The sequence below is a fragment of the Caretta caretta genome, chromosome 12 (genome assembly GCF_965140235.1).
Source record: "Caretta caretta isolate rCarCar2 chromosome 12, rCarCar1.hap1, whole genome shotgun sequence".
In the NCBI taxonomy this organism is placed as follows: domain Eukaryota; kingdom Metazoa; phylum Chordata; order Testudines; family Cheloniidae; genus Caretta; species Caretta caretta.
This window is the reverse complement of record NC_134217.1, coordinates 23,503,556-23,516,309: the sequence shown is the minus strand read 5'-3', so window position 1 is coordinate 23,516,309 and position 12,754 is coordinate 23,503,556. Positions and strand designations below refer to the sequence as shown.

Below are 12,754 nucleotides of genomic sequence, written 5' to 3'. Positions count from 1 at the left end.
GGGAAATTTAGATACTTAAAATATTTTATCCAACTAGGAGTACCACCAGGATATTAGGGTTATCCCCTTTTTACTTAATATGAATTAAATATAAAGAAACATTTTATAAAAGTTGTTAATGAGCTGGATAGGGACACAATCTTGTTTAATCTCCCTCAGAGATGTGTCTAGAACAGTTACATAGATGTAATCTACCAATTTTTGGAAAATAAAGAGTTTGAGGCATATTTCAACTGCCTTTGCATTACAAATTATTCCTGAGTTGCCTAGGTTTTACACTCCTAATGTGAGCATATTTTCAAATGAAACTGTGAAGTCACACTTAAAATTAGAAAAAAATGGCACTGTCTTGTAAAATAAACATTTTTTGTTTTACTTACTCCATTCCTAGTTGGCAGAGACTTGTAGCAGCTCCCTGATTGTAAAAATGTAAGAATGGGTGGAATATACAAAAAAGGATCATTTCCATGATGAGAAATGACAACTGAATCACATCCACGAGCTATTGGTGGCCAACAATAAGATTCTGTGAGATTAGGACCTAGAAATTTATTCCGGAGAAGCTCCTACAATAAATAAATAAATAAATAAATAAAAATGAAAAGTGTTATGTCAAAAAAGTTTGGGGCATTTAAGTGCTTAATTTTGAATGTATTCTTAAAAAAAAGATGTAAAGATCTGAAATATCTAAAAGGAAGAAACAAATGCAACATATATTTTTCTTAGGTCAACATATTTAACTTTTGTGGTGAAAGCTTGTTTCACTGTATTTTACCTCCACTTTTGGATCACTTATTGCCCCCAAAGGAGGATCCTTCAATCATGATTTCTTAGACCCACATATACAGTAACTATAATGTACCTAAAATGTCAAGCAAACAGATTACACGATGGAATGACTAACATTTCTCTTCTAAACATGAGAAGGTATATGTACAATCTAGAAGTGCTTCAGAATGTCCAAAAACATTACTTGCACTTGCTTTAAATGGCCTAAGGCCTGTTCAAAAGTATTACTAAATCACTTTCATACCAATTTTTAAATGTAATTATGCTTTCTAAATTTAAGTCTCAATGGGGCTGATTTGAAAAACAGGCTACTCGCCCTATGCAGTAACTGAGGTTCTTTGAGATGTGTCCCCCTATGGGTGCTCCACTTGTGGGTGCAGTAATGCCCCCTGCACTTGGGATCAGAAATCTTCATCAGCAGTGCCTGTTGGACCACATATGTGCACCACCCCGCTCTCACGCTATGAGCTGAACATAGGTATAGCACTGTGCAACCCAACTGCCCTCAATTCCTTCTCTGCTGCAGAGCGTACATTTTCTGCTCCAAAGCAGAGGGGAGGAGGGCGGGTAGTGGAACACTCATGGGGACACACATCTCAAAGAACCTCAGCTACTGCACAGGACAAGTAACCCTCTCTTCTTCTTCAAGTGATGTCCCTACAGGTGCTCCACTTGTAGGTGACTAGAAAGCAGTGCCCCAATTGGAAGGCTAAGGCTTCAGAGTAACATTTACTGCTGATGACAGGACAGTATGTCCTAGGAGTGTGTCTGCTATGGTGTCATGCATAATACTGTAGGGATGTGCAAAAGTGTCTGTTGATGCGCATGTGGCAGCTTTGCAAATGTCAGCAAAGGAGACATTCTTGAGAAAAGCTATCGAGGGGGATTGTGAATGTGTGGAATGTACTCTAATTGCAGGAGGAGACTATTGTGGAGTTCGTAATCTGAATGTCTACATTGCAGGATCCACTTGGAAGGGCGTTGTTTAGAGATAGATGTGCCTCTGGATCTTTTGGTGGTTGAGAGGAATAATCGTGGTGATTTTCAGAAAGGTTTAGTCCTGTCTAAGTAGAATGCTAATGCTCGTTTCAGGTCTAGGGTGTGTAGTGTTGCCTCCTGTTGGTTACTGTGAGGCTTTAGGAAGAAGCAAGAAAGGTGCATTGGTTGATTGAGATGGAAAGATGATGGAATCTTGGGTAAAAATCTTGGATATGGGCATGAAAAATGGTTACTCACCTTCTCGTAACTGTTGTTCTTCAAGATGTGTTGCTCATGTCCATTCCAAACCCACCCGCCTTCCCCTCTGTCGAACTAAGCAACAAGAAGGAACTGAGGAGGCAGTGGGTCGGCAGGGACCTATATTGACAGCAGTTTTGCAGTGCCATAGCTCCTGAAGCTTGCTTGTGTCAGTCTCCAGACCTGACACAGTGCCGATGGCTGTAGGTCTGCTTGGTTAGGGTCTTTAGACCATTTCTTCATTCCAGTACAGGAAGTACTTGGACAGGCCCTGGATCTATGTCCCCTATCAGAGGATGTTGAGGCAACTGACCTTGCAGAGGATAGTGTTCTCGCAGACTGTGCCTCAGAGTGTGAGGAGGAAGCCCGTTTCTTCTCTTCAAGAGAAGCAGGGAATGAGGATAGGCAGACGACCTGGCAGAGCATGAGGGCCTCACAGGAGGGGAGTCTGGGCCCAGGTCCAATGCAGGTCACAGTGATTTCTCCATGAGGAGAAATTTTAACCAAATGTCCCAGTCTTTTCTGGCTCTGACTGTTACGCCATGGCACCGGCACACTTTTGTGGGACGTGTCCCTCTCCCAGGCAGCAAATACACTGTGGGTTGCTGTCCATTACCAAGAAAGCGGCCCCAGAGGGGCATACCTCTTAAACCCTGGGGATCTGGGCATAAGGGTGAGGGGAAAAAGCTTCCTGGTCTACTCTATTGAAATTGCTGTAAAGGTAAAGTAAAAACAAAAAAAAATGTTTTTTTTAGATTGAAGAAAGGAGTATTAGTACTAACTACACTACAACTAACAGGTAAGGCACTAGCTATTGAGAGAACAGGAGAAGCAAGCTTTGCTGTGGATTCCACCCCAGACCAAAGGTGGCAGAGAAGGAACTGAGGGCGGTCGGACCGTACAGTGCTATATATACACATCGTGCTCACAGCACAAGAGAGGGAGGTGCGCATGTGTGGTCTGACGGGCACTGCTGATGAAGATATTCAATCCCAGGCGCTGCCACACCTGCAAGAGTAGCCACCATAGGGACATTATTTAAAGAACCACTGCTGAGGAACCATTCTGAGGCCAGCGACCATCAATGAGATCCTTTTGATTAAATAAGCCAAAGTAAAATCAGTGAGGAGACTGACCCACTATGAAAAATTCAACCAGCTCCATATACTTCTCTTGTATATAGTTGGCGTTGAATGAAATAATAAACTGGGTGTATTTAAAAGCTTTTGTCCACTTCACAAAAAAACCAAACTGACCCTTACCATCCAGTCATTGAAGGATTTGTTGAGATAATATGCTCAATAATGGGATCTGAATCGCACCTGAACACATTTAAAATTACCCTAAAGTTATCAGCGGATGAAGTGAAAATGGAAGCCATGAAATGAAGGATCTCTGTGTTAAAAGTAGTAGCTAGGCACTCAGATAATAAAAGATTCCATCCTCTCCCACTCTAAATTCTGAGAAGAAGACACTACTGTCATCAGCACCTTCCCTGTCCATCCCCTGCTTATTGCTGGCTTTGGCCCCCAAAACAGTTCCCCAGGAATCTGGCTCTCCATGTTAAGCAAAGGGAATTAAGCATAAATGCATTCCCCTCTATGCCTCTTGGATGAAACACATATAGGCGAATACCCTTTTCCAAAACAGAGGTTCCCAAAGGAGGCTGGGAGGGTCTGCCAGTTCATTGTTGGAGCAATTCTCCATTTCTTCCATCTGTATCATAAAATAAGCAATCTCTTAGCTCCTGCCTTCACCAAGAAATAGAGGCGGGGGCTGGAAATTTGAGAACTGAGTCTGAAAGTAGTATTTTTTTTTAAATGAATACACTTGCCGTTCACTCCTGCCCCACTTTAAAAAATTTGAGTCCTTTAATATTTGAGGAGTGTGCTGGGGCATCAGAACTATCCTTTAATATATTCAGTGTATCATACAATAAATGTTAATATTACCTTTTTCAGATCTACCAAAAGTGGTGTTGTTTCAAGAGTTGAACGTGGCTCTATTTTGTTGCTGAGAACAATAGGAGGTTGTTCTGTATTGATCTTTTGAAACTCCTGAAAGTACACACATCATTTAGAAAACACTAACAAAAACATGTGTAATAAAAAGTATGTAATAAAAAGTTTTTATTTCATATGCTATCCCACAAAAGTGGCCAAAGAGTACATTTTATTTAGATTTTACATTTTTAGGAAAGGAATTACGAGTAAGAAAGGCTATTCGCCAGTTTAAGTGCTTCTGCATATTCCCACTAGTATAGCTCAAAGAAAGTGGGACTCTACATACTTTTTTCATGTGCTCAGTCTTAAATGTTCAGCTGAATAGTTGCATGATCCCATTAGGCATTGCATTTCTAGATGGATTCAAAACTGAGAGATTATAGTGGCATGCATAATGAAAATGGGAATGTGCAGAGGCAATTTTTGAAAATCCTATTTATTTTAATAATTTGCCAAAAATCTGCACACCTTTTCTTAAGCATGTAGACTCAGTGCGTTTGCATGGTTGTTCTTGTTAGATTATGAACTAAAAAAACCCAAACCTGTCAACATATTAAAAATCTGGGCTAACCAACAAAGTCTCCTTGTTTGTTTTCCCAAAGGAGGAAGAAATCTTCATTTGTTAACTGGAAACATCTCATTTTCCTCTCCCATCCACTACACAGATTCTGGCTGCTCTTAGTTACTGTTTACAGGAATAAGAACTTCTGGGCACAAATCTGAGAGCAGTTAATGGACAGCCCCCATGTTGTCCATTCAAATAAAATTTTCACTATTAGCCAAGGGGTCTGTACTTTTAAAAATATTTTATTCAAGATGACATTCTGGGGTACAGATGAACTTGCTCTCCCACTCTGAAATGGGATTTACAAGAACTTTGATACAAAGGTTTTACCATATAGTCTTCCTGTAAGCAACAGTGTATTCTTTGCTGAAACTTCCTAAAGTAACAATCCTTAGTCATTAAAAGTTGATATTCAAATAGAAAACTCTAAAAATTCAGTATATTTTAGAATGATGAACTAAGATTAATTTTTAAGACAAACTTTGTCCAAAAATTATGCTATTTGGAATATATGTGAAGTGTCTGCACATGTAATATTTTCAGATATAAAATAACCAAAAAGCATGTGTGAATTCCAGAAGTTGCTCTCATAAGTCTATCTGAATCACATCTACCTAGAGCAAATCTACACAATTATAAAGTATTATCACATTTCAATTACACAGAAAACAATACGAATGCCAAGATAAATGCTAACAATTCAGGTTCTGAATATAAGGACATGATGATACACATCTTGTCTTATGATAATGCCGCTGTTGTGTCCTATTAAATTTTTTATAAGAAAGTATTTAATATATTTTAAAATAGGACTCATTTGAAAACAAACAATGTACAATTACAAGGCCATAAAGAGCTTAGTAGTGAAGTGTATACAATAAAAATATGAAGTTAAGTTTTAGAAGTACCTGCTGCTCATAATGAACATCAGTTTTCAACGGATCAGGATTCAAAAACTGCAGGAGCCTGAAAAAGTGTACAATTATTAAATCCAACACTTATGAAACAGTGATGTCCTTTTCCAAAACACCATCACAACCAGTTTTTAACTTCACTTAAAATTATATATACATTAATATGCTGTGAAATATTTCAAATGTCTAGCATGTATGCAAAGACTTTAAATTCCCTTTAAAAAGCTGAAGAAATTCACAAGAAAACAGAAATTGTTGTTACTAATAAATCAAGACGTTCAGAATTTAATACTTGCCTTTGACCTATAACAATCAGTTAAGGGAACCACCACTCAAATCTCAATAGCTAATTTCTGAAGATACAGAAAACTAAATCCAACTTAATCCAAGAAAAAGGGGGTTTGAAATTTCAAAAAGGGAAACAACCGACCGAGTCTGGCTTCAACTGCCAAATTCACTCACTTAGCAAGTGCATGAAAAGAAAGCTACATATTTAAAAGGAAAAAGGAATAAGGGGGAAAATATACTTCACGGAGCCATTTTTTGCATTCTGTCTAAATTTTGCATTTATCTCCTTTAGTTGTTTTCTAATTATGTTTTCATTTAATGCACTAGAATAAAAGTTATGGCATGAATTTAGAGAGATACAAAAACAGTTACAAAAGACTTAAAATTCATCTAACATAGAAGAGACATGCCAATACTTACACTTAGTTCATGTTTGACTACCTAAACTGTATCCAATTCTCTGTTTAAATGTAACCACTAGTTTTACTCCAAATATGAACCACCACCATCAACAAATCCCCCCAAAAGCTAAGTTCTCTTTTAATGGCCTCAAAAAATTGGCTGAAAACACTTTGGGATTTTGTATTATTGTTACATACAAAAACTGTAAACACAAAAAACCGCACAATAATACCTGAACCATACCTGTTTACCTGCACAGTAGGCTGCTCAGAAATATTTATATTTTCTTTAAAAGACAAACCCACAGTTGCTCTGACAGTCTAACAAAAGAAGACAAAAATAGATAAATACACTGTCACTGCCCTGAGGAAAAGCATTTTAGAAAATCATTATTCCATGTGAAAAATTACACATGATAAAATTTGTTTTGTTTCTCATGCAAGACCACCACCACTTCCAGCTAAAAAAACAAAAGCTGCAATTCACCAATAACGGCCAGAGTAAGACAAGACTAAGTTAATTTCACATTTTTGAAAAAATAGAACAGAACAAAAAATAGATAAAAGGCAACAGAAATAGATAATTTTTGTTTCAGAATTAAGAGAAAATGCAAACAGATTAATAATTCATGCCAACATTATCAGAACACTGAAGATATTTTAAAAAATTAGACATTCAGACTATTGCAGATAAAAAGGCTTAAACACTAAATAAATCCAGAAATTAATCAGTTACCATACCAACACCAACCTTAAAAGGACATACTCACCCAAAATATAGGCTGCTTCACAAAATGGGATGCCTGTCCTCAAATCCCCTGAGTATTTTTGTGGCTTTAAAATCAAATTCTCCTATTTTTTTTAAAGTATTTTCCCATGATACTGTGTGAAAGATCCACACAAAAGAACAAGGGAAACAGACTGACTATATCAGGGGTCTCAAACACGCGACCCGCGGGGCTATTTTCTGTGCCCCCCCCCCCCCCCCAGCATTTACCTAGAGCAGCTCCGGCCTGGCATACACCGGGGGCAAGGCAGGCTCCCTGCCTGCCTGTCCTGCCCCCGCGCCGCTTTGGGAAGCGGCCGAAACCTGGGGGTGGGAGGGCATAGGGGTCTGTTTGTTGCCCTTGCTTCCAAGCACCACCCCCATAGCTCCCATTGGCCGCGGGGAACGGGGAACCATTGCCAATGGGAGCTTCGGGGGTGGTACCTGGAGGAGCGGCCAGGGCAACACGCACAGCCCTCTGCCCCCACTCCCCCAGGTTTCGGCTGCTTCCTGGAGCGCCGTGAGGGCTGCTTCCTGGAGCGCCGTGAGCCTGCCCTGCCCCCCGTGGGCGCCATGCTGAAGCCCATCCCCCGAACCCCTCCTGCAGCCGAACCCCCTGCCTTGAGCCCCCTGCCGCACCCTGCACCCCGACCCCCTGCCGCACCCCTCACCCACCCCACACCTCAACTCCCTGCCCTGAGCCCCCTGCACCTCAACTCCCTGCCCTGAGCCCCTGCCACACCCTGCACACCTCCTGCACCTCAACTCCCTGCCCTGAGCCCCTGCCACACCCCGCACACCTCCTGTATCCCCTAGGGGCAGGGAGGGGGCAGAGTTGGGGTGGGGATTTCAGGGAAAGGGCTGGAATGGGGGCAGGGATGGGGTGGGAAGAGGCGGGGCCTCAGGGAAGGGCTGGAATGGGGGTGGGGCTGGGGGGGGTTTCAATGATGCAGCCCTTGGGCCGATGTACTAGTCCTCATGTGGCCCTCGTGGTCATTTGAATTTGAGACCCCTGGACTATATAAAGAAACAGTGAAACTGACTACGCATGAAGTGTTGTAATATGCTACCTGGCGAGGTAGCAAGTAAAAGTTTTTCTGACAGAAATAAAATTAGTGTCCTTTTAACTCTGTTCCTTACCCCTGACTGCCATTTCACATCAAATTTTCACATGTGACCTACAACTTCATGGCTGCAAATGCAACAGAGAAACAGACTGTATGTGTACAGACAAATAGAAGTTCAAGTGACAGAGTCTATGAGCCTAGAGACCCCCTCTCTTGACAAGTGTGTATCAGCTGAAGATTCAAGGAGCAAGCCCTCCAAGAAGTCTGATTTGGGGAAAAATTTGAATGTTGGTTTGAGATACAATTATTCAAGCTACTGCTAAATATTAATGTATTAGGTGCTGTACTCTTCACTGTGTGACATTAATGAAAATATTGAACGATTTGTATAATGGAATGGAGAAATATGCTTATAAAATTTGCAGATGACACCAAGCTGCAAGAGGATGCAAACACTTTGGAGGATAGGATCAGAATTCAAAACAAACTTAAATTGGAGAAAGGCTCTGAATTCAATAAGAGAAAATTCAATAAAGACAAGTACAAAGTACTTCATTTAAGAAGGAAAAATCAAATGCATAATTATAAAATGGGAAATAACTGGTTAGGTAGTAGTACTACTGAAAAGGATCTAGATGTTACACTAGATCACAAATTGAATATGAGTCAACAATGTGAGGCAGCTGCAAAAAAGGCTAATATTCTGGGGGGTATTAACAAGAGTCATATGTAAGATCAGGGAGGTAACTGTCCTGCTCTACTCAGCACTGGTGAGGCTTCAGCTGGAAAACAGTGTATAATTCTGGGTGCCACACTTTATGAAAGCTATGGACAAATTGGAGAGTCCAGAGGAAAGCAACAAAAAGTAAAAGGTTTAGAATATCTGACCTATAAGGAAATGTTAAGAATACTAGGCATGTTTACTCTTGAGAAAAGACGACTGAGAAGGACCTGATGACTATCTTCAGATATGTTAAGGGAAGCTACAAAGGGGACAGTGATCATTTGTTCTCCATGCCCACTGAAGATAGGAGAAGTAGTAATTGGTTCAATCTGCAGCAAAGGAGATTTAGGTTAAATATTAGGAAAAAATTTCTAATTAACTAGAGCAGTAGTTAAGCTCTGGAAAAGGCTTCCAAGGGAGGTTGTGGAATCCCCATCATTGGAGGCATTTTAAAAACAGGTTGGACTAACACCTGTCAGGGATGGTCTCAGTTTACTTGGTGCTGTCAACAGAGCAAGAGACTGGACATGATGACTACTCGAGGTCCTTTACAGACTTACATTTCTATGATTTTATGTAATTTATCTGGCACGGTTTTAATTTAGTACTAATATAAGCAACTGCAGAGGAAATAAATGAACTTTACATTAAAGAGCACTTCTGAACATCAACACATTTTATGCAAGTTTTAATTTCAAGTCATGTTCGAAAGATGGTATGCAATACTTACAGACTCAGTTTTTCCATTAAGAGCAGGTGCAGCAATTTTTCTGCATGTCTTTTCAAGAAAAGAATTAGAAGCATCATCACCTAGAGGATGCGTATGATTATACTTTACAACCACAACTGTAGCTACTATAATAGTTCTCAAAAATGTACTTTTGTTTTTATTATTAAATATCACCATATGTATATGAAACCATACATGGTCTATAACAGAGCTATAAAGCTATAAAGAAACTTAGAAAAAAGAACAAAAAGTTTCCTAAATAACTGTATAAAATCTTAAGACATTTAGCTACTTTTATGAAGAGCGGGCATACTTCTAAAGCTTGTATAGTATCCACAGGGCAGTGCATGCACTTAAAAATTTGGGTCACTATGTCTGCACTGCAATTAAAAACCTGAGGCTGGCCCATGCCAGATTACTTGGGCTCACTGGGCTCAAGCTAAGGGGCTGTTTAATTGCCGTGTAGACATCCGGGCTTGGGCTGCAGCCCAAGCTTTAGGACCCTCCTACCTCACAGAGTCCTACAGCTTGGGCTCCATTCCAAGCCCAAATCTCTTTGTCGCAATTAAACTGCCCCCTAGCCTGAGCCCCATGAGCCCAAGTCAGCTGGCATGGCCCAGCTGCAGGTTTTTAATTGTAGTGTAGACATACCCTAGAGCATGGATCAGCAACCTTCGGCACACAGCTCCGAGACATTTTGTTTACGTTGACCATCCGCAGGCATGGCCCCCTGCAACTCCCAGTGGCTGCAGTTCGCCATTCCCAGCCAATGGGAGTTGCAGGAAGCAGCAGCCAGCACGTCCCTGCAGCCTGCACCACTTCCCACAGCACCCATTGGCCGGGAACAGCGAACAGCAGCCACTGTGAGCTGCAGGGGGCCGTGCCCGAGGACGGTCAATGTAAACAAAATATCTTATGGCCTGCCAGAGGATTACTCTGATGGACCACGTGCCGAAGGTTGCCAACCCCTGCTCTCGAGGGTCTGATATTTACAAAGCTGATCTCCCACAGCTCCCCTTTACTTAAACTGGCAACAGTAGAAGCAGAAATCAACATTGCAACTGTGAATAAGAGATGAGGTAAGACATAAAAATGGCCATACTGGATCAGACCAATGGTACATCTAAGCCCAGATGCTTTAGAGGAAATGGAGAACAAGGCAATTTATCGATGCATCCCCTGTCATCCAGTCCCAGTTTCTGGCACCAACAGGCCATGAAGGGCCTTTAAAGTGAAGACAAGAAGGTTCACGCAAAAAGCTGAGAGTGATGAAGAGTTGCAAGAAACAGAAGCACAGGACAGAATTATAGAACAGTTTGATAGTTTCAGAAGAGCAGAGAGAAGAAAGAATGAACATATGATATAATTCAGCAAGGTCCCAGGATTTCTTCCTCCAAAGGCAATGAGTGGAACTAGTAACAAAGACAAGGGGAGAGACAGCAAAGGCTGGAAACTGGTAAGGCAGACAGAGAAATGGGACAGAAAGAAAAAGCTGGAGCTGGAAGAACAGGTAGTGTTGAAGACAGTTATCCAAGGATTTTTTGTTATGTAAACTTTGTGTATTATCAAGCTTGCACATTATTTTAAGCAGATGGCCCTGCACGTATTTCATATAACATTCTATTACTTGTGCTCCTGAAAATTCTACAGTGTCTTTGGACTGTAGACATATATAGCCTATAAAGAGACCTGAACACCTCACATTATACTAGAATACAAACTGCCTATTTCCTGATCTCAGGAACAAGATCCAGCAAACTTTTAAACCTAGAAGACTGCTACTATTTCACTAGAATTAACAAGGGGACTGAGACGTTGTGTTCAGATTAAAAGAGTGGCTTTTGGAATAGAAATTATGTCACCCAGTGCAACCAACACACAATTTATGTCAATATAGTATAGAGTTAACTCCTTTTTTTGGAAACTATACTGGGCTTCAGAAGGAGTAAGTATACATTGTACTCACCTGTTGCAAGATTACTGTGTACCTTCCCCTGCATTAACATTGGCCAAAGAGCAAGTGCAGGATTGATCACTTTCTCTGGAGAAGACTTCAGACTTAATGAGGACCATGGCTTTTGGCTTTTGGCAAAATTAACTGTGTTTTCTTTAGTCATCACATAATGAGCAAAGTTCTTTGCAACAAGATCATCATTAACACATACCTACAAAACAACACATTTCCTAAACGTGAAGATAAAGTACAAAAAGGTAATCAATTGAAAATTCACAATGTATATTTGGAATATAGTTAAAGATTTGCATGCCACAGCATAGCAATGAAAATGAGCAAAAGTCTATTTGTGGACATTTTCAGCAGAATATCCTTTTAACAGCAAAACAAAAAGGGAAATTCACTTCTAGTAGTTAGCATGTTGGCACTGTGTTCTCCTCTGCAGTTCTACTCTGAAAAGTGACTTTGCAAAAATAACATTATGGGGTCCATGCTTACTGTCACTCACTAAATTATGCAGCGAATGTGCTCAGTCAACATACAATGGTTTTCTTCTGTGAGCCCTGAAAGCTCATTGTGACTGGAAAGTCAACCTGATTTCTTTCCTTTTCATACATCATTAAGAGTAATGGCAGGCCAAATTATGTCTTCAGCTACAGCTGTGCAACCCTGTTGTCTTCAAATGTCATCACCCGTGACTACCACATCCTCCACTGGCTTCAATGATATTGCTCAGATATAACTGATTGGAAATTAGCAAGCAATTATCTGGAAGTGCATAAGAGGGAATGTAATCCAGCTCATTCATTCAGCTTTACCTTGGTAACAAAAATAGTAAAAATATATTTTGTCACTAATGTAAGCAAATATTATGATTAATACATGCAAGAATATGCAAACTAAGGAGCAGAACCACACTAAGGAGAATCTGCCAAAGAGCCAATTCACCTTTCTTGTCACATAGAGGGATACTGTTGCAAAGCAGTGGACTTAAATTAAGCCACAAACTTGCAGTATGTTAACAGGTTAACAGTCTAAAATAAGTGAAAACACACAGCATGGAAAGTACTGAAGGCCAACATCTTCCAACATGGGTACCTAATTCAGATACTGACATTCATATTTAGACACCTAAACAGCAGCAGACTGATTCTGTCAGGCACTGACAACTCAATTCCCACTGAAGTTAATGAGAGAAATATTCTCAGCTAGGTAAACTCTTCTCTGAGCATATGTTCTTTGCTATTCTTGGGAATTTTTTTTTTTTCTGAAGTTTCAGATAGTTTATTGAGTAGCACAACAGGAATGAACAGAATT

The 12,754-nt window shown here is 40.3% G+C and overlaps 1 protein-coding gene across 3 annotated transcripts in view; it reads right to left on the bottom strand.

The window, feature by feature from the left end:
* Nucleotides 1-12,754, bottom strand: part of TDRD12 (tudor domain containing 12) — a 120,578-nt gene that overhangs the window by 85,877 nt on the left and 21,947 nt on the right. For all 3 annotated transcript variants that reach the window (XM_075118409.1, XM_048816635.2, XM_075118410.1), the window contains exons 9-14: nt 11,450-11,648; nt 9,484-9,563; nt 6,441-6,517; nt 5,502-5,559; nt 3,978-4,082; nt 381-566 (exon numbers count right to left, since the gene is read on the bottom strand). In XM_075118409.1, the coding sequence (XP_074974510.1) occupies nt 381-566; nt 3,978-4,082; nt 5,502-5,559; nt 6,441-6,517; nt 9,484-9,563; nt 11,450-11,648 (705 nt within the window). The remainder of the gene's footprint in view (nt 1-380; nt 567-3,977; nt 4,083-5,501; nt 5,560-6,440; nt 6,518-9,483; nt 9,564-11,449; nt 11,649-12,754) is intronic.